The sequence below is a fragment of the Bacillus rossius genome, chromosome 5 (genome assembly GCF_032445375.1).
Source record: "Bacillus rossius redtenbacheri isolate Brsri chromosome 5, Brsri_v3, whole genome shotgun sequence".
In the NCBI taxonomy this organism is placed as follows: Eukaryota; Metazoa; Arthropoda; class Insecta; order Phasmatodea; family Bacillidae; genus Bacillus; species Bacillus rossius.
In genome coordinates, this window is record NC_086333.1 from 25,234,195 (window position 1) to 25,256,470 (window position 22,276).

Sequence of the window (22,276 nt, forward strand, 5' to 3'; positions counted from 1 at the left end):
ATAATATGTACTTGTATATTTTGTCATATTACTTTCCACTGTGACAGGGAGAAAAATTCCACTATAGAATACAGCAAAGTTGAAAATTAGAGTGAATGAGAATAACATTTTGGTACAGCATAAGGCAGAAGCAGTTAATTCTGTACGAACAGTCTCCAGAGTGAACAGTACTCTAATTTTGTCGGATTGTGTCCGACAGCCATGGAGATGGTGGGGCCCCGCAAGAGGCTGCATGTCGGCGTGATCTGCCAGTTCTTCTTCACGGGGGGCTACATGCTCACCGCCCTCTTCGCCTACTTCATCAGAGACTGGCGCATGCTGCAGGTGGCGCTCTCTCTCCCGGGGGTGCTGTTCCTCTCCTACTGGTGGTAAGACACTGTTTCTCTCTCTCAAGAGACACGTTCCCTTTCTACTGGGGGCGAGACACTGTTTCTCTCTCTCAACAGACACATTACCGTTCTACTGGTGGCGAGAGACTTGTTTTTCTTTCCTAATATCATTTTTAATCTCCTGCTGGTGTTGAGACATTGTTTCTCTCTCCCAATAAGTTATTCCTTTCTCACCATTTTTGAGACAATGTTTCTCTTACATAATTGTATTCTTACTCTCCTACTGGTGGTGAGACACTTTTGCCCTTTTCTAATGGCATTCTTACACTCTTATTGGTGGTGTGACACTGCTTCTCTCTCCCAAGGGTCATATCCTCTCCTACTGGTGTTGAAAAACGGTTTCTCTTTCCTAAGGGTGTTTTTTTTATCTCCTACCGATGATGTGACACTTATATCTTCTGGTATTAAGAATCTGTATCTCTCTACTGGAGGTGCTATTCCTCTTCATTTTGTCTAGTTATTGAGTTCTTAAAATGATGCACTTAGGTGGTTGTCTTCTTCATACAATGGTAATCTTTAACTTTTCTATGTTTTTCCTTTCTGATTTTCAGTTTCTGATCAAACAAAAATCTCATTTTGTAGTATTTCTTTTTTTTTTTTTTACTTTAAGTACCAGGTATTCCACATATGTGACAGCTATTTAGTTACTCTCTTATCTTTAAGTATATAACACAACATATCACAATTTTATCTAGTCACCCATTGTGAAGGTGGAACAGCCTGGGTATCAGTGTATCAGTGTCGCAAACGTCGTTATGTCTCCACGCAACGGTCTCTGTGGGTTTCAGTTACACATTCAAGCTCTGCCTGGAGATGTGTTTCCAGTATAATATCACTTAATTTATTGACAATTATTTTGATTATTTGTATGAATCATTTCTAAGGACATGATAGATTCTAGCTTCTTATCAATAAATTACACTCTCTTCAAGAACATTTTTGACATGATCCGAAGATGTTTAATTTCGTCTCTGGCTATTCTTCCTTTTTCAGAAAAAAAAAATATTATATTGTGACTTGTGCAGGAAAGCGAAGTGGCATGTGATGACTGATTAAGCACCACATTTAGCGCTCTAGCGCCTCTAAAAATTTAACTTTCATCCAGGCAGGACTAACTTCTAATACCATAGGGAGGGGTTCACGCAGCTACAAGCCTCCTTGTCCGCGGACATAATTCGCTCCAAATAGAACTTTTTAATTGATTGCCTTAACACACCGGAATGTATCTTGTGAATAAAAAATATTTCTGATGTGTAAACGTATTACTTCTCGGTACACGGCATTTAGTAGACGTAATTTCTTGAAAGTGGAACGAAAGCCGATGAACGGAAATGTGAAACTAAGATGGCGGACCCACCTATATAAACATGAACCCGTATAAAGTCACTTTCATAAATATTAGGGTACACACCAAACGTTATGAGTGCCAAAAACCACTTTGTGGTAGTGAAACTTCCTAGGAATATATTTAGTAACTAAAACCGTTATAGTAAAAAGTAATCTCAAGTTTTAAAATACTTAATAAAACTGACATGACAATTATGAAGAAAAATTTTTCCTTTTCCCTTATATTGGAGCCGTTTCTAATAGTTTAAAAGTTCAGATTTTTTCGTGCTGCTATTTGCGCCTGATGATGGCACGCAAAGTTTACAATAATGACATGTTATTCTAGCGGTGGGCGCAGAAAGTGTGTGATACGCGACCAGGCTTTTTGTTACTTAAAAGGCAAATATTTTATTATTCAGCATATTCTTGACACACTGCATTATTTTAGAAAATTCTACATTTAGTTTCGTGTTTAATTTAGAGATTCTTATTATAAGTTTATTTGCAACAAGATAATACATTAATTTGCTCGTTACCGAGGTTAGATATTAGCACAAAACTTTTTTTTTTAAATTGTAGTGTTTGTAATAACTGATGCGGTATCCTAGGAGACATGGCAAACTCGTGGTTGTAGTGTTTGTAACAACTAATGCGGTATGCTAGGAGGAATGGCAAACTCGAGATTGTAGGGTTTGGAACAACTGATGCGGTATCCTGGGAGACGTGGCAAACTCGAGGTTGTAGTGTTTGTAAGAACTGATGCGGTATCCTGGGAGACGTGGCAAACTCGAGATTGTAGGGTTTGGAACAACTGATGCGGTATCCTGGGAGACGTGGCAAACTCGAGGTTGTAGTGTTTGTAAGAACTGATGCGGTATCCTGGGAGACATGGCAAGCTCGAGGTTGTAGTGTTTGTAAGAACTGATGCGGTATCCTGGGAGACGTGGCAAACTCGAGATTGTAGGGTTTGGAACAACTGATGCGGTATCCTGGGAGACGTGGCAATCTCGAGGTTGTAGTGTTTGTAAGAACTGATGCGGTATCCTGGGAGACATGGCAAGCTCGAGGTTGTAGTGTTTGTAAGAACTGATGCGGTATCCTGGGAGACATGGCAAGCTCGAGGTTGTAGTGTTTGTAAGAACTGATGCGGTATCCTGGGAGACGTGGCAAACTCGAGATTGTAGGGTTTGGAACAACTGATGCGGTATCCTGGGAGACGTGGCAAACTCGAGGTTGTAGTGTTTGTAAGAACTGATGCGGTATCCTGGGAGACATGGCAAGCTCGAGGTTGTAGTGTTTGTAAGAACTGATGCGGTATCCTGGGAGCCGTGGCAAACTCGAGGTTGTAGTGTTTGTAAGAACTGATGCGGTATCCTGGGAGCCGTGGCAAACTCGAGGTTGTAGTGTTTGTAAGAACTGATGCGGTATCCTGGGAGACATGGCAAGCTCGAGGTTGTAGTGTTTGTAAGAACTGATGCGGTATCCTGGGAGACGTGGCAAACTCGAGATTGTAGGGTTTGGAACAACTGATGCGGTATCCTGGGAGACGTGGCAAACTCGAGGTTGTAGTGTTTGTAAGAACTGATGCGGTATCCTGGGAGACGTGGCAAACTCGAGATTGTAGGGTTTGGAACAACTGATGCGGTATCCTGGGAGACGTGGCAAACTCGAGATTGTAGGGTTTGGAACAACTGATGCGGTATCCTGGGAGACGTGGCAAACTCGAGGTTGTAGTGTTTGTAAGAACTGATGCGGTATCCTGGGAGACATGGCAAGCTCGAGGTTGTAGTGTTTGTAAGAACTGATGCGGTATCCTGGGAGCCGTGGCAAACTCGAGGTTGTAGTTTTTGTAAGAACTGATGCGGTATCCTGGGAGACATGGCAAGCTCGAGGTTGTAGTGTTTGTAAGAACTGATGCGGTATCCTGGGAGCCGTGGCAAACTCGAGGTTGTAGTGTTTGTAAGAACTGATGTGGTATCCTGGGAGACGTGGCAAGCTCGAGGTTGTGTGTGTGGAGGTTCGTGCCGGAGTCGGCCCGCTGGCTGCTGGCGCAGGGGCGCCACGAGGAGGCGAGGCAGCTGCTGCTCAAGGCCGCTGTCGAGAACCAGGCCACGATACCCGAGGACGTCCTGCGCCGCCTGGCCGCGCCCGCCCTCAAGCCCGCCGCCGCTCAGGACCACAAGCCCTCGGTGCTCGACCTCGTCAGGCACGCCAACCTGCGTAGCAAGGCGCTCAACATCTTCTTCTGCTGGTGAGTGTCTCAGCAGCGCCCAAACAATTGCAGGACGCCCAACATTAAAAAAAAACAGACTTCACATGTGCAAACTTATTCAATACAAATTTTATAAAAAAAAAAGTGAATATAAATACGAGGCCCGGGATATTTATTATTTTACAATCAGAAATTTATAAAGTTTTATGATGGTATTTAATTTGCTGTATGAGTTGACGGTGAAAAATGCAAATGTTTTTACTAAATTAAAATTTAACTTTAGAAATAAATATTTCAATTGCTGGATCGATTTTAAGTACAATTTTTCGATTTTTCATGCTAAATTATTTCAAATAAGCTCAAGGCTAAAGAACACGTATATATTTTAAAAATTATATAGTCTAACTATATAAACCTCGATGTCTACGTAACATAGAACTACACATATTTGAATATCATATTCAATGGATCTTGGTTTTAACATCACGAGAAAAATAATTTATTTTGTAAAAAAAATAGTTTGCAATTAGATTTAAAACAAGGATAATATATGAAATTACTAAAATAATCATACAAGTTGAGTGTATTTATTTAAACATGCACATTTTGTACATATTGAAAAAATAATTTTTAATTTATTATGTAAACAATAATTTTAAAACATATTTTAACTATTTTCATTTTTTGTGCTTAGAATCACTATGCCTTCAATAAGTACAAAATAATAATACAAAAACAATGTTATTTGTAACTGCCGAAAATATTAAATTAAGTCCTCGTAATAAATTTATACATGCCTTGCCCCGCATGCGGTGGTGTGTTGTGAATGGAAGAAGTGAGTGTTGGTGTTTGGTGCTGGAGGATTGTTATTGTGCTCGTTATGATGCAGTGTTAAAACTAAAACTACCGAGCGATAGATTTTCTGCCCCTGCCCCCAAGATAGCTCACCTTATCTGCTGATGCTTGTTTACCTCGATTCCAGGCTAGCGAAGATCAAATATTTAGAAAAGACTATCTTGCATTAAAATCCGTTACAACTGTACACTTAAAATGTGGAATGTTTTCAATAATCGTTTTTAAGGGAAGTTTGACGTTCAGATTACAGCCGAGTGTAATATTTACCATAAAACTTATTTCTTGCGGTGAAGTCGAACTGGTTCCAAAACAAAGCACCAGCGAGAGACCAAACACCACTCAAACGTTAAAGCAAAATATAATTACTAGGATAAAATTTCAGCTATTTATGTATAGGCCACTGTATAGCTAAATAAAGCTGCAGTTATTTAACTTAGCGATGGGGGTATACTTTTGAAATTTTTTCTAGTGTTAAGGTAGCATTTGAAAGATTTTTGGTTTGCAAAGAAATATTTTTTTAACAGTTATAATTTCCATTTTAAATCCACTAAAATATTAAATTTTAAATTAAATATTAAACTTTAATGTATTTTCATAGTAAAGTGTCCAAACCTCCCCTTCTCTTATCAAGCTCTTATGTTACTACAGTTAAACTTCTGATGAAAATTGGCTTCATCAGTCATACTTTAAACCAACACAGTAATAGAACACAATTTACACGTAAGTATACCCGTGCAGTTAGTTCAAAGGCATATGCGGTGAACCTAAACGAAATACTTAACACGAAACAGCAAAATCGTGATTCAGAGCTACTACTTCAAAATTTATTCTAACATATGACATCCATCTACTACAACACAAGCATGTTGGAAATGTAATTTTAACTCTAATCTGATGTTAAAATGTTGGTACATTTTGGTACATATGTATTCTACGATCGAAAATGTAAAATGCATTACAATACACAAAATATTACCGGTGAGTGAATATATTTTTAAATTCTTTACAAAGTAATAATATTATTTTATAAAGCAATATAACAATTATTCACGTAACACTAAAAAGAAATTACATATTATTTCAGGAAAAGCTAAATTTCCTCGTTTTTACATTTTCTAATATAGTTCAATATGTTTATTTACTTGTACTCAGTACTGAGCTGGTACGAAACATTATTTTCTCAATTCCTTATTACATCTATTTAACTCATGCTAATTTAACTGAAAACATATATAACGTAGTATATTTTCCTTAGGAATATTTCCTATAATTTTTTTCATTTTTACCTAAAAAAGATTGTTCCCTCAACTCGTTAATTGTCTAAGTGTTACTCAAAATTGATTGTTTTTACTTATAATTTTTACTATTTTAAGTACAGTACTTGTCACTGTAATTAAATTGAAACATTAATATTATTTGTGCTCTGACTTGTACATCAAATGGTTTGCTCAATTAAATATATCTTTATAGAACTATAATAATTTTCTCTTAACTAATTAAAGTATCCATATTTGAATGGTTAAATTTCTTAATCAAGCGGTCGAACGTACTAACCTTGTGTTTGATCATATGTAGTTTATTAATTTACATAGCCTTTAAAAAATAATAACCGTTACATGAACCATTAATAAGGATGACAATGCTAAAAAACTATGATCACAGAAAGAATGAGAAAATGTTACAAGTGGTAAAAGAAAGCAAAGCCAGACATCAAGCCTTATCTGCCAGATGAACTAGAGTAGTAACGTGCACTGCGCCAAAACTTATGCGTAAGTTCTAAGTAAACAATTTCTTCTAAAGAGGTTAACTATTTTGTGAAGTAATGAACAAACCAAAATTTCACACTGATGCACAGACGATAAGGCATATATTTATCTGAATTTTTGTACAGGATTTATAGGTTTCAGCCATTAATAATAACTGGAAAGGGTTTTTGGGTAAAATAAAAAAACACACGAAGATTTCATTATAAATGTTTCCTGTATAGACCATATGTCGTACACCAATCGTTGACTGTTTTAATTTTAATAACTAAACCTACCTTTCCAGTAAACACAGTTGCGTCGAAAAATATTTATCTTACTCTCTTATTAGCCTGTTTAATTGTTTGTTTTGAAACGAATTATTCAATGAATCTTATCTAAACAAAGTGCATGCGTTTAAATCACAATGGAATTATTAAATCAAAACGAAACCACATTATAGTAGTGTACAAATGGGGATCCGGGGATTGGGTTCTGGGTGCGTATTGTTGATTGTTTTAATTTTTTCCTCCGACCGCCATCTGATGTCACGGCGGCCATCTTGAATGACCTTGATCTTTGACCTTTTGACCTCTGCGGCGATATTGGATCCGCCATCTTGGATCCGTCATTTGGTTTTCTAGAACTTTCTGCCATTTTGAATTACGCTATTTTGTTTTCTAGAACTTTTCGCCATTTTAAATGGTGACGTCACCGTTGCAATTTTCTTTACGGCCGCCATTTTGAAAATCTACAATTTTTATGCTATAAATTTGTAAAAAAATAATATTTATAAAAAAATTAATTAATTATGTGTTAATAAATAATTATTTTAAGAACACCATTGCACATTTAGTTATGGTCACCATCTTCGAATCTAGAAATGTTTCAGATTTCGTTTCGCCTGCCATCTTGGTTCTGTATGGCATAATCATTGCGTGTTTTGTTACAGATGACATCTTGGATTCTAGATCGTTGCTTTTTTTCGTTCTGCCCATCTTGAAAATCCGTAACTATTATCAGAAAAAAATATTAAAAATTAAAATTTACTAAAAAAAATAATAAAAATAATATAAAAACACTCCGCCACCTTGGATTATGTTGCCACGTCCACCATCTTGAAAATCGATCAATATTATCAGATTTTAATGGGAAATAATTTAGAATTTATAAAAAAATTAATTTTAAACTAAACAATATTTCAAGACGTACTTACTTCCTTAGGTCGCACCCGGCGAGTGTAAAAATAAAAAAAGACAACAGATTCTTCCTCAATGGAAGCTTCCGGCAGATTGACCTTCCACCAGTAATGCCAAGGCAGATTTTATGTTAGCCAGTATGACGTCATGTCTGCCATATTGTTTTAGTCTGCTGGAGGTAGCCATCTTATTTTCGTCTGCTAGAGTGTGCTACCACCATGTAAATTTATATTTTGTTCACTAGATCTTTGAACATTTACCTTTACTGTTGGCATTGACCTTTGAACTTATCCTTGAACTTTGACCTTGAATTTTGAACCTAAACTTGAACATTGATGTTGGTATTTGACCTTGAGTTTGGTCTTGACCTTGACTTTGACCTTGAATTTTATCTTGACCTTGAAACTTTATCTTGAACTTGAACTTTGACCATGACCTTTTTCCTTGATCTTGAAATTTGACCCTGACCTTGTAACTTTACATTTGACCTTGAAATTTGACCATAAAAGTGACCATTGACCTTAATCTTGGCATTTCACCTTGACCTTGACTTTGACATTTGACCATTGTGAACATCTTGGATCCACCATCTTGTTTTCAGTACTAACTACCAGGAGCGCTAGTTAACACACATCGCCTGCTAGAGGACATCGCAGCCATCTTGTTTTAAATACTTGTTACTAGGAGCGATAGTGTTACGCAGTACATGTCATTTGGTAGAGTGCATTACCATCATGTTATTTTTGTTATTAGCCACTAGAATACACTATTATTTATTAACAGACAATTATCTCTCACGGTATCCGCCATCTTGTTCATATTCCTGCAGGTTTTTGATGCGTTTATATATTTTAAACAAATGTATTCAATCGTGTTTATAATTTTACAACCCAGATAGCGCGGGTAATTTGAACTACGACAATACATGTTTGGCAACAAAACTGGCAGTATCATTGTTTAGGATTAAGTAATTTGGTTTTAACTGAACGTTTGTACTGACAGAAAAGTCAAAGAAGGACATATTCAGCTCACACAACGCAAGTTAACATAGCAGAATTTTCTAGAGTGATTAGTCCGGTCAATTTAGACATTCGAAGGTACATAAATTAACAACAAGCTGTAAATACGTGAACTTTTTAAAAACATAATTACAAATAACCTCTGAAAGTTCCGAATTATTCCGGTGCCTGCAAAAAATTCATTCGAGGTCAAAGATCAAAAATATCGAAAACAATTGGTTTTTCGCGATTTTCAGCAAAACGGTAAGTTTTATCATAAAATTAATTCAGACAAATATTGTAGATCATTAAATTCTCTACAAAAATGTACCAATACCTTTTTTTCTTAGAGCCATCGTTTCTGAAATATAGCAAGTCAAAGAACTGTAAAAGTTGTAATCGTCAATATATGTACACGTTTCCACGCCACCTAAGAGGCAGTGTACTTAGCGCGTTTTTTTAACCTGGTTTCCCCAGTAGGCCTATTCCACATGTCTCTTCTGATTCTGTTTAGTCAAAATTTATTCATCTGATTCATAATCAAATATTTCTTGTCGTTGTTGTTGTTGTTCTTCTTCTTCTTGATGTTCTTCTTGAGCTTCTTCTTCTTGAGCTTCGTCTTGTTCGCTTTCTTCACCCTGGCTGTAATTAAATTGTATCAATAGCGATGTATCACATGTCTCCTCGTCGGTATCAAACGAATCCTCTTCTATTGATGATTCAACATTAGAACATGACCGGCCTTGACAATGTGTACATGCCAGAGAACAACACAGTCCAACTTTTTTACAGCCACATTTAGCACTGCATCACTTTTTACAATTACAAAAAAATTGTGTTAAGTAGTTTCTCCGGTGCAGGTGGGAGTAAAGTCTGAATCGGTTCCAAAGTATTGTCAACCAACTTCCAACCCCAGTCTTTTGGGTCTAGCTGATAACCAAGCCATACTTGAACTTGGTAATATACCCGGAAAAGATGTTGATGAGCAGCAACTGAAGTTGGAGGAAGACAAGCTAATTGCACCTGTTTTTTGTTTCGAGTATTTTACGACAATCTTCATGTACTTTTATCGATTTCTGATTTTTTTTTAGATATTCTGAAAAGTTATCTGCTCTTTCGATACTTGCATTGATTAATGTCTTTAAACTACGTTCCACAATACAAATTTTACCTTCCGTTAAAAGTTTATTACAAATAAAACAGTATTCTGAGATTTTTATTATAAAACTCAAAACAGCAAGAAATAGGTTAGATTAAACACGTGTTTTCGCTTCGGCGTGGCGCTCAAGACTAACGGTAATTCATTTATTGGGCATACTGACACAAAGCAGGTATACGACCCAAGGGACGTACACAATTGAACGGGGGGACAGATGTTGTCTCAAGGTTACACTGGCGTATAAATTAAGGGATTAGATTTCATTCCACCTAATATTCTCATAGTTATACTTATATATACCGATTCAAAAATATTTTTAATTATATTACAGCTTCAGAGATGTATATACGTGGCGTACATATGCATATATTGACGATTACAACTTTTACAGTTCTTTGACTCGTTATATCTCAGAAACGATGGCTCTAAGAAAACAAAGTATACATTTTATGTAGAGAATTTAATGATCTATAATTTTTGTCTGAAATAATTTTATGATAAAACTTACCGTTTTTCTGAAAATCGCGAAAAACCAAATTTTTTCGAGATTTTTGAGCTTTGACCTTGAATGAATTGTTTGCAGGCACCGGAATGATTCGGAACTTTCAGAGGTTATTTTTAATCATGTTTTAAACAAGTACACGCATTTACAGCTTTCTGTTAATTTATGTACCTTTACTGTTCTTTTTTGGTCTAATTTGACCGGACTAGATTTAAAGTAGCAATGTAAGATGGACATTAGAATGACTGGAATGGGATTAGAACACAAGTCACACCGAATAAGTGGCCACTGTTTTACTACTGCGCCACTTTACTCTGTAGTGATAACCACTGGGAAGCTTCAATTATATATTTAAATAAATGCTTGTGACATAAATACTTGTTCCATAAATATAAATTAAATCGATTAGGAACGCTTTGGTACGTTCTAAGTAGGCCACAGCTCCACTATAAAAATATACATACGTTACCGACTAAGCTGTTCGTGATTTCTCTCTCAATAATTTCATCACAAGAGGACAACAATACTTAAAATATATAACCTGTCTATATTTTACACTAGTGAAATCATTGAAAAACCTCGTTAACTCATTCGCAAGCAGTAATCTTAAAGCTTCAAAAGTAATATATAACAATACTAAATGATTTAGCATAAACGGAATTCTCTCTTCCGTGAAAAAAAAAAAAAAAAAGTATTTGTGGAAAGATCATACAAATTACATATCTATCGTGTTTAGGTAGTACCATATTGATATATTTTATGCATATTTAAAGCTTTACAGCTACACTGCGATGCATTTGTGTGAGTTGATAATGCAATTTACTAAAAGAATTAATAACTTTCTGCGAAAACTGATTTCGACTACCAAGTTTTGTTCACATTAAGCAATCAACAAAAATATATCATAAATGTGCTAAAAATGAGCGTCTTAATAGCTTTTTTGACCATTACAACAGTTAAGTTTACGAATGTTCAGAAATATTATTTTTTCAATAATGTTTGTGAACTACGGCTCTAAAAAATACCAAGAAAAAGCTACGCCTAATATTTCTCATTACGTTAAATAGTTGGCTTGATCAGTGTTATATTTGTTTTACAGTTGACCGAATAACAGTGTATCATAAAATTTTTGGTCTAAATAACTAACTATTCGTCCATTAAAGTGTTTTAAATTAACTATACGTAATGCAATAAAATATATTTAAAGAGCGTAGTGAAAACATTCTTTATGATATACGAAATGTGGAGAGCAGTATTGATCATGGGAACAACTTAATTCCTTGTTAGTGTGTATTAAAGTAATAATGTATTATTTAAAAAAAGTGAAATAGTAGATGGAAAATACCGGTTCTGGGACAGGCGCAGGATCCAGGATCCGGCGGCCAACTCAAAAATTCCCTAAAATTCCTTAAAAATGACTCAAAATGACTCAAAAATTCCCGTTTTGAGGAAAAATTTCCCGTTTTATTCCTTAAAGATCCCTAAATCCTAAAAGCGGCTTAATAAACCTTAGAGCTAGCCACTCAATTAATAAAATTTTAATAAAAATATGAGTCCTTGGTTCGAACCCGACGAGTGCAAAAATAAAAATGGCGTCCGATCCTTCCCTCCTGGTGGCTGCTGGCAGACTGACTCCCACCACTTTGTTCATAGTATATTTATCGTCTGGTAGTATGATGTCATGTCCGCCATCTTGAAAATCAATAATTTTTATGTTAGAAAAACGGGAAAAAATTAAAAATCATTAAAGAAAATAACTAATCGAATTAAATAATAAAAATTAAATAAATTATTACTTAAAACCACTGTTGAACCTATCGTTATGGTCGCCATCTTGGATTATATTTAATTGTTGCATGTTTCGTTATGCCCACCATCTCGGTTGAGTACGATGTTATCGTTACACTTTACATTATGACAGCCATATTGGATCCTATTAATGTTGCATGTTTCGTTATGGCAGCCATCTTGGAATCGTGTAATTATTTAGCTAGAAATTCGGGAAAAAATCCATAATTCATTAAATAAATCACTCATTAATTTACATATTGATTCGATCAGTTCCTGTCCTTGGTTCGATACTCGATCGATGCAATAATGTTTAATTTTATGTAAAAAAAATAATAATTTCAATAAACCATGTTCAAAATTCTTAAAGAGGCTTAAAATCCTCTACTACCATCATCTTATAAGCAATCATGTCCGCCATCTTGGAAATTCGTAATTTCAATGCTATAAATTCAGGAAAAAGTTCAAAACTCATTAAATAAATTTTGCAACCAATAAAATGATTAATTAGATCGACTAAGGTCCTTGGTACGATTCTGGATGCTGAAGAAAAAATAAATATAACAACAATTTAACATAATAATGACAGGTTCGTAAAAAAAACATCGCAAATTCTTTCACAAAATAAATTTTATTACAAAATCTATATTTTACTACAGGATCACTTGCGAAAGCCCTGCATAGGCGTGAAATGACTAATTCTTAGCTCCAATCGGTTTATACTAGACAGAGACCAACCAGAACCTTTACAGACATAGTCCTCCTCTTCTTGACAGAGTTTCTGGATACCGTTTTTAACAGTTTGCTTCACATCGTCAGAACTGTAAATTACTGCAGCCGATGTCTTGAATGCACACTTCCTCACTTCGTCTTCGAATGGATACGGCTTTCCATATATACAGTCCAACCACAAGTTATATTTTGATGGACCGTTTGTTGCTACATCATCAGTAAGCTGATTGATTATATCCTCTCTGATATCATCAAGAAAATTACAAATGTCTTTTGACTCACCTAACGTATTTAGATAATAGTAATCTTTCAATTTTCCACGAAATGCAGACTGCACCAAGTAGAACCCATTATCATTCACTTGTAATGCACCGAACACAGTATTAGGTTTATTTTCATGTCCAGACGTTATAGCAATCGGTTGCTGCACATTGGTTTTCTTGCTTGTACGCTTACGAGTCTCCAATCTAAAGCGAGGAGTCCAAATTTCTACAGGTAGTTCGTCAGTAGATACACGGACTTTACCGTTGCATTTTTTCGCATGCCGTCGCAAACTATCAATACGTGTAAACCATTCATGACACTCATCACAGCGGAACTTCATGCGAGATGGATTCTTCTTGCATTTACTCCTCTCATGTCTTCGTGCTACATGAGAAAAAGTGAACGACATATCGCAGTAGCTGCAGGGATACCTTGCTGATGAAGACGAGCCTTTCAGACCCGATCCAGATACTGACGTTGCCGCAGTTGCGGCATCTCCAGGCATACTCTTATGAACATCAATGCATCGTTGTTGAATAGAAACCTTTACTTTTTGCCGAACAGCAGGAACTTTGCATGTCTTCATGTGCGTTTTCATATTATCTTTTCTGGCAAACTGCTTATGGCATTTCTCACAAACAATCATTTTACGATATAGGTTCTTGGCACATTCTCTCTTTTCGTGTCGTTGAGCATTGCTGTTGTTTGTGAAAATCTTGTCACAGTAACAGCACCGATGTTCGTTAGTTGTTGTCGATTCGGCATCCATTGAAGTCTCCATTGAGGCTGAAACGAAGTTCGTCGAGTTTTCCTGCACAGCCAACACTACCGGCATTAAAGTCTCTTCTGCTGGTGGTATCGAGCCTGATGAAGTCTCCTCCAGTGTTGTCGCCGTGGTTGCCAACGGAATCTGCTCCTTCTCCGTCGTAGCTGTCGTCAAGGTTCCCGTAGACGATGGTACATCCTCCATCAAGTTCGTCGTTAAAGTCGGTAAAGATGCCATCGAGTTCGCAAGAACAGGTAATTACGTGATGAATGCACCAGAAGAAACAAACTAGGCGATCCTTACACCGATAACGTCAGTAACAAACTGAGCGACCTGCTGTATAGGACTCGCTTATATACATGCACCGTATGGAATAATACGCTAGTCAAATCAAGAACCAATAACTATAATACTCGAAGTCAAAACTACATTATAAATAGAAGCCCACTCAACGAAAAAGGCAGCACATTTGGAAGCAAATTCGACATATGAAATGGACACGCAATGCACGCACTTGCAGATTTCATCACAAAGTTAACATTTAAATTTCATTCAAGCGAAGTAGCAAGCCAATGTCACATCATCATATTAACATCCTATTGGTCATACTATCCTCAAAATTTCTCAGTATTATAAATCACACCAGTTATAGACGGACTTATGGTTTTTAACACACACAACATTTCAGTCATATTTCTTTAATAAATTCATATTTCAAAATGCAAAATATACATGGTAAACTAAGAACCAGGTACGTAAATATTTTACATACTTTATGTACACTGTAGACGTCAAGAGCTTGAAAGTACATATGTAAGAAAGATATTTAATAAAACTCATATTAAATTGTATATTTATTCCCATTAATACACATCAGATCAAAAAAGTAGGTTTTATTATATAAACCTCGAATTTCTTAGTTCATGTTTCTTTGAGGACGTATAAATTTTCAGCATTTCGCGAACCAAGTAGAAGTTTTAGTCTATTCTTCAATCATTTGGATTGTCTCTCGATGAACAATTGGTCTCATGTGCTACGGCTTCCATCTTCTTTACATATTTGTTATTATATGTCTTAAAATCCACGCATCCGTGTCACTATCACAGACGCAAAGTTATCATCATCATCATCATCGTAGCTGTCATCAATATTATCATGAGCTGCATCAATATCACTCATTTTATGATATCGTTTCCGCATTTCAGTTGTCAGAGATTTACCACAATCTATGATCTTGTGAGCTTCAGATTATTCTCTATTGTTTTGTAGACATGGTTAGTTCCATTCTCGTTTTCTTTAAAAGCCTGTGTGTTCAGTTTTATTATTTAATCCTTCAACCCATCATCCCAAACACAATTAAATCATCGTAGTATACAGAAAAAAAAATCAACAAAGTTTCTTTCATTTAATCTTAGGAACCGCATCATCCTTTCCACCTACAGTATAGTTTCTTGAGCCCAAGAGTCTTTCATTATATACCATGCAGTGTTCTTCAAGAGATGTGGTATACTTCTAGTTCTACATACAAATCCATCCTATCATTGATTTTGTTGACACATTAGAAAAAAAACCTTAAAGTTAATTTTTACGTGTTTTATTAAATTTTCACTTCGGCTAAAAATAATTACCACACATAGTGTGTTATTACATTTCCTTCTTCATCTGCAATGCTAAGTTCCTTGATAATAAATCCATACTGACTAGAGAAGCCTTGGAGGTTTACACATTTCGTCATGGTGGTCGAGACGAGACAAAGCTGGTAATGTGATGTCAGGTCTTAGATAATAGACGACACAATCTACCTTGTTGTAGGATGTCTCGATGATGTCCGGAGCCTCCTCGTCACAATCACTGGTGCAGAGATGACCGAAGTTGCAGACCTCTAGTTGTAAGTAACCATCCTCGGTGACGTAGTGCACACGGCGGCATCCGAGCGTTACTTTCGCGTACTTTGCAGTTGGAACGAACAACATTTTCTTGAATTTGTAGCAGCAGCTCTATACCCACACGACTATGTGTTGACTGCTGTGTCTAGGGTGTTGACCTCAATTTATTCCGCTAGGACCACCCTCCAGTCCAGTCACATGTACCGTTGCTTCCGTTGTTGTCCCCCGCCTTGCTGGCGACCTCCAACATTCCAACACGGTGTTCAACCATCCAAGCCCTAAGCATGCTAGCATTGTGTCTTGAATTCGGACCTGGACATCCAAGTTACATAAAGTATAATATACTCTGAAATACATAATAAAGAGAAAATTTATATAAATAACATTATACTTTGCTTAATAGTTCCAGTAGTAATGAACGCACTGCTTGACCAGTGACAGGTGTAACTAAATATTAAATATATTTAATATTTTATTTTCCATTACCTTTCGTGGTATTTATTAATCATTCACTCTACGAAAAACAACTCAAGACAATAAACCTGACCAACGAATTAAATACAGTACCGCTATGCCTTACATGAAAGTATAATTTTTCGATAATCTGAATAACCTATAAATCGTTCATGTACAAAGCCACACATACAGGCCAATTGTCTATGGACCATGAGACCGAGTCATGACAATATCAGACATTTCAGGACCGCAGGACCTTCTTCGTCTTTAGATAATAACAGTCATTTAGACCATCATGAAATTTTTATACATACTAAAGAACCAAGTGACCTTGAAAAATATTTTATTAACACCAAGAGGTTTTGAACTAGTAAATATTCAGTCACTACATATTTTACTACGCGCAATCAACAAAAAGGAAGCACCATCAACGAAAAGGCAGCACAATCAAAAAAGGCAGCACATTTGGAAACACCATCAACAAAATGGAAGCACATTTTGGAAGCACCATCAACGTAAAGGCAGCACATTTTGGAAGCACCATCAACGTAAAGGCAGCACATTTTGGAAGCACAATCAATAAAGGCAGCACATTTGGAAGCACCATCAACAAAAAGGAAGCACATTTGGAAACACCATCAACAAAAAGGAAGCACATTTTGGAAGCACCATCAACGTAAAGGCAGCACATTTTGGAAGCACAATCAATAAAGGCAGCACATTTGGAAGCACCATCAACAAAAAGGAAGCACATTTTGGAAGCACCATAAAACAGGCAGCACATTTGGAAACACAAGTTACGAGAACTAAGTCTTAGTTAGAAATCAGAATGCAAGAAATAAAAACATTAAATTTTTACTTTTAATATTTAATTTATTTCTTAACATTATACAAATATAAGTAAAATAAGTCATTATTGTATGTAGCCAGCTTTCCTCAGTTCTTCGAGTATGAAGAATATTTCTTTTATGCACGAATAGTTTCCTGCATAAAGCGAGCCATGTAGAAGTCTTAGCCAGTCAACCAATAAGTTTGGATCTTTCCACGATGTGTAATCAATCTCTTCTACCACCATCTCACTTGCTTTTTTATTATAATTTCTTTTAATATCACAATCGTCCCAGTGATCATAATAAGCGTTACCAGATTCATTTATTATAACACGTCGTTTCCATCGTTTCGGTCTCAGGACACCGTAACATTCTTCGATCTTGTCAGCTTTAGGTGCTTCATCACAGTCTATGCTTTTGTCAACAGCCTCAGAGCCACTGTAACAATTACTGTAGAAGACATCCTCTTCACCCAGATTACCATATGAATTCAATATCGATGATGTCGAAGTGACAATATCGTCTTCATGCTTCCTTTTTAGGAGTCCATCATTTTTACAAAGTAAGAAAGATCTACTTGAATTCGACTGGAATGTATTCTCACTTTTCACGTTAAGGATTCTTCCATTGTCTTCATTCTACCATAAATCATCATCGTCCTTCAATGTAAGTTCTTCGTCGAGATCGGAAGAGCCACGAACATAATCTCTCTCAAGACAAGGAAAATTATTGTCGTAATGCAGATCACTATTCCTTAGTCTAGTAGATCCATCGTAGTCCTCTGGCTTGTACGCAGGCTTAACGTTACAAGTTCTGGCATGTCTTTTTAAGCTCTTTCTCCGCGTAAACGACTTGCTACATCGAACGCAACTTATCATATTGCGTAGTGGAATTTTTACATTGTCATTCTTCTGGCGTTGTCTTCCATTCTTTCTCAAGATAAATTCTTTGCTGCAAAACTCACACCTGTGTCCTTTCGATACAGCGACAGACACCGAATCAGGATTCATATTAGTTACTGTGACTAATGTTAGATACAAACAGACAGTTTTCCAATTGGAACCATTACTTAAATATATATTTTTTAAATATTTCTTAAGCGAGAGTTAAGTTATCTCATGCAAAGGTACTTGTTGTAAGTAGTTCTGCTTTTCAACAACAGATGACACCACGTATTGCTTGCAGGTAAATATTATTTCTTTCTTTCATGCGGGATGCAGGATTCTCACTAACGATCGCAATAGAGGGATGGCATCGCTAGACTCCAAGGAGAAGGAAGTTTGTTCTTCCAGTTAGTGTTTCTCAGAAATCTCAGGGTATATTATTATTTGACTGAATAATGATTTTCTTTTAAATTCCACCTAATAAAAATAAAATAGAAGCACTCAGAGAAAACCATCAGGGAGGATGTCGTTTATAAACATCATAAATTACCAATTTTTTTTAAAAAAGTCCAAATTTAATCCTGCTTAAGCAACATGAGAGTTCTAGCACAAGCCAGCTTGTGAACTCTTTGCTTAAGCAACATGAGAGTTCTAGCACAAGTCAGCTTGTGAACTCTTTGCTTAAGCAACATGAGAGTTCTAGCACAAGCCAGCTTGTGAACTCTTTGCTTAAGCAACATGAGAGTTCTAGCACAAGCCCGCTTGTGAACTCTTTGCTTAAGCAACATGAGAGTTCTAGCACAAGTTAGCTTGTGAACTCTTTGCTTAAGCAGGATTAAATTTGGACTTTTTTAAAAAAAATTGGTATTTATGATGTTTATAAACGACATCCTCCCTGATGGTTTTCTCTGAGTGCTTCTATTTTATTTTTATTAGGGTAATTTAAAAGAAAATCATTATTCAGTCAAATAATAATATACCCTGAGATTTCTGAGAAACACTAACTGAAAGAACAAACTTCCTTCTCCTTGGAGTCTAGCGATGCCATCCCTCTATTGCGATCGTTAGTGAGAATCCTGCATCCCGCATGAAAGAAAGAAATAATATTTACCTGCAAGCAATACGTGGTGTCATCTGTTGTTGAAAAGCAGAACTACTAACAACAAGTACCTTTGCATGAGATAACTTAACTCTCGCTTAAGAAATATTTAAAAAATATATATTTAAGTAATGGTTCCAATTGGAAAACTGTCTGTTTGTATCTAACATTAGTCACAGTAACTAATATGAATCCTGATTCGGTGTCTGTCGCTGTATCGAAAGGACACAGGTGTGAGTTTTGCAGCAAAGAATTTATCTTGAGAAAGAATGGAAGACAACGCCAGAAGAATGACAGTGTAAAAATTCCACTACGCAATATGATAAGTTGCGTTCGATGTAGCAAGTCGTTTACGCGGAGAAAGAGCTTAAAAAGACATGCCAGAACTTGTAACGTTAAGCCTGCGTACAAGCCAGAGGACAACGATGGATCTAGTAGACTAAGGAATAGTGATCTGCATTACGACAATAATTTTCCTTGTCTTGAGAGAGATTATGTTCGTGGCTCTTCCGATCTCGACGAAGAACTTAAATTGAAGGACGATGATAATTTATGAAAGAATGAAGACAATGGAAGAATCCTTAACGTGAAAGGTGAGAATACATTCCAGCCGAATTCAAGTAGATCTTTCTTACTTTGTAAAAATGATGATGGACTCCTAAAAAAGGAAACATGAAGACGATAATGTCACTTCGACATCATCGATATAGAATTCATATGGTAATCTGGGTGAAGAGGATGTCTTCTACAGTAATTGTTACAGTGGCTCTGAGGCTGTTGACAAAAGCATAGACTGTGATGAAGCACCTAAAGCTGACAAGATCGAAGAATGTTACGGTGTCCTGAGACCGAAACGATGGAAACGACGTGTTATAATAAATAAATCTGGTAACGCTTATTATGATCACTGGGACGATTGTGATATTAAATGTAATTATAATAAAAAAGCAAGTGAGATGGTGGTAGAAGAGATTGATTACACATCGTGGAAAGATCCAAACTTATTGGTTGACTGGCTAAGACTTCTACATGGCTCGCTTTATGCAGGAAACTATTCGTGCATAAAAGAAATATTCTTCATACTCGAAGAACTGAGGAAAGCTGGCTACATACAATAATGACTTATTTTACTTATATTTGTATAATGTTAAGAAATAAATTAAATATTAAAAGTAAAAATTTAATGTTTTTATTTCTTGCATTCTGATTTCTAACTAAGACTTAGTTCTCGTAACTTGTGTTTCCAAATGTGCTTCCTGTTTTATGGTGCTTCCAAAATGTGCTTCCTTTTTGTTGTTGGTGCTTCCAAATGTGCTGCCTTTATTGATTGTGCTTCCAAAATGTGCTGCCTTTACATTGATGGTGCTTCCAAAATGTGCTTCCTTTTTGTTGATGGTGTTTCCAAATGTGCTTCCTTTTTGTTGATGGTGCTTCCAAATGTGCTGCCTTTATTGATTGTGCTTCCAAAATGTGCTGCCTTTACGTTGATGGTGCTTCCAAAATGTGCTTCCATTTTGTTGATGGTGTTTCCAAATGTGCTGCCTTTTTTGATTGTGCTGCCTTTTCGTTGATGGTGCTTCCTTTTTGTTGATTGCGCGTAGTAAACTATGTAGTGACTGAATATTTACTAGTTCAAAACCTCTTGGTATTAATAAAATATTTTTCAAGGTCACTTGGTCCTTTAGTATGTATAAAAATTTCATGATGGTCTAAATGACTGTTATTATCTAAAGACGAAGAAGGTCCTGCGGTCCTGAAATGTCTGATATTGTCATGACTCGGTCTCATGGTCCATAGACAATTGGCCTGTATGTGTGGCTTTGTACATGAACGATTTATAGGTTATTCAGATTATCGAAAAATTATACTTTCATGTAAGGCATAGCGGTACTGTATTTAATTCGTTGGTCAGGTTTATTGTCTTGAGTTGTTTTTCGTAGAGTGAATGATTAATAAATACCACGAAAGGTAATGGAAAATAAAATATTAAATATATTTAATATTTAGTTACACCTGTCACTGGTCAAGCAGTGCGTTCATTACTACTGGAACTATTAAACAAATTATAATGTTATTTATATCAATTTTCTCTTTATTATGTATTTCAGAGTATATTATACTCTATGTAACTTGGATGTCCAGGTCCGAATTCAAGACACAATGCTAGCATGCTTAGGGCTTGGATGGTTGAACACCGTGTTGGAATGTTGGAGGTCGCCAGCAAGGCGGGGGACAACAACGGAAGCAACGGTACATGTGACTGGACTGGAGGGTGGTCCTAGCGGAATAAATTGAGGTCAACACCCTAGACACAGCAGTCAACACATAGTCGTGTGGGTATAGAGCTGCTGCTACAAATTCAAGCAAATGTTGTTCGTTCCAACTGCAAAGTACGCGAAAGTAACGCTCGGATGCCGCCGTGTGCACCTACGTCACCGAGGATGGTTACTTACAACTAGAGGTCTGCAACTTCGGTCATCACTGCACCAGTGATTGTGACGAGGAGGCTCCGGACATCATCAAGACATCCTACAACAAGGTAGATTGTGTCGTCTATTATCTAAGACCTGACATTACATTACCGGCTTAGTCTCGTCTCGACCACCATGACGAAATGTGTAAACCTCCAAGGCTTCTCTAGTCAGTATGGATTTATTATCAAGGAACTTAGCATTGCCGATGAAGAAGGAAATGTAATAACACACTATGTGTGGTAATTATTTTTAGCCGAAGTGAAAATTTAATAAAACACGTAAAAATTAACTTTAAGGTTTTTTTTCTAATGTGTCAACAAAATCAATGATAGGATGGATTTGTATGTAGAACTAGAAGTATACCACATCTCTTGAAGAACACTGCATGGTATATAATGAAAGACTCTTGGGCTCAAGAAACTATACTGTAGGTGGAAAGGATGATGCGGTTCCTAAGATTAAATGAAAGAAACTTTGTTGATTTTTTTTCTGTATACTACGATGATTTAATTGTGTTTGGGATGATGGGTTGAAGGATTAAATAATAAAACTGAACACACAGGCTTTTAAAGAAAACGAGAATGGAACTAACCATGTCTACAAAACAATAGATAGTAATGTGAAGCTCACAAGATCATAGATTGTGGTAAATCTCTGACAACTGAAATGCGGAAACGATATCATAAAATGAGTGATATTGATGCAGCTCATGATA

General features: G+C 36.3%; 1 protein-coding gene across 4 annotated transcripts in view; it reads left to right on the forward strand.

The window, feature by feature from the left end:
• Positions 1 to 22,276, forward strand: part of LOC134531655 (organic cation transporter protein-like) — a 111,971-nt gene that overhangs the window by 61,298 nt on the left and 28,397 nt on the right. For all 4 annotated transcript variants that reach the window (XM_063367425.1, XM_063367426.1, XM_063367422.1 and 1 more), the window contains exons 6-7: positions 200 to 368; positions 3,733 to 3,966. In XM_063367425.1, the coding sequence (XP_063223495.1) occupies positions 200 to 368; positions 3,733 to 3,966 (403 nt within the window). The remainder of the gene's footprint in view (positions 1 to 199; positions 369 to 3,732; positions 3,967 to 22,276) is intronic.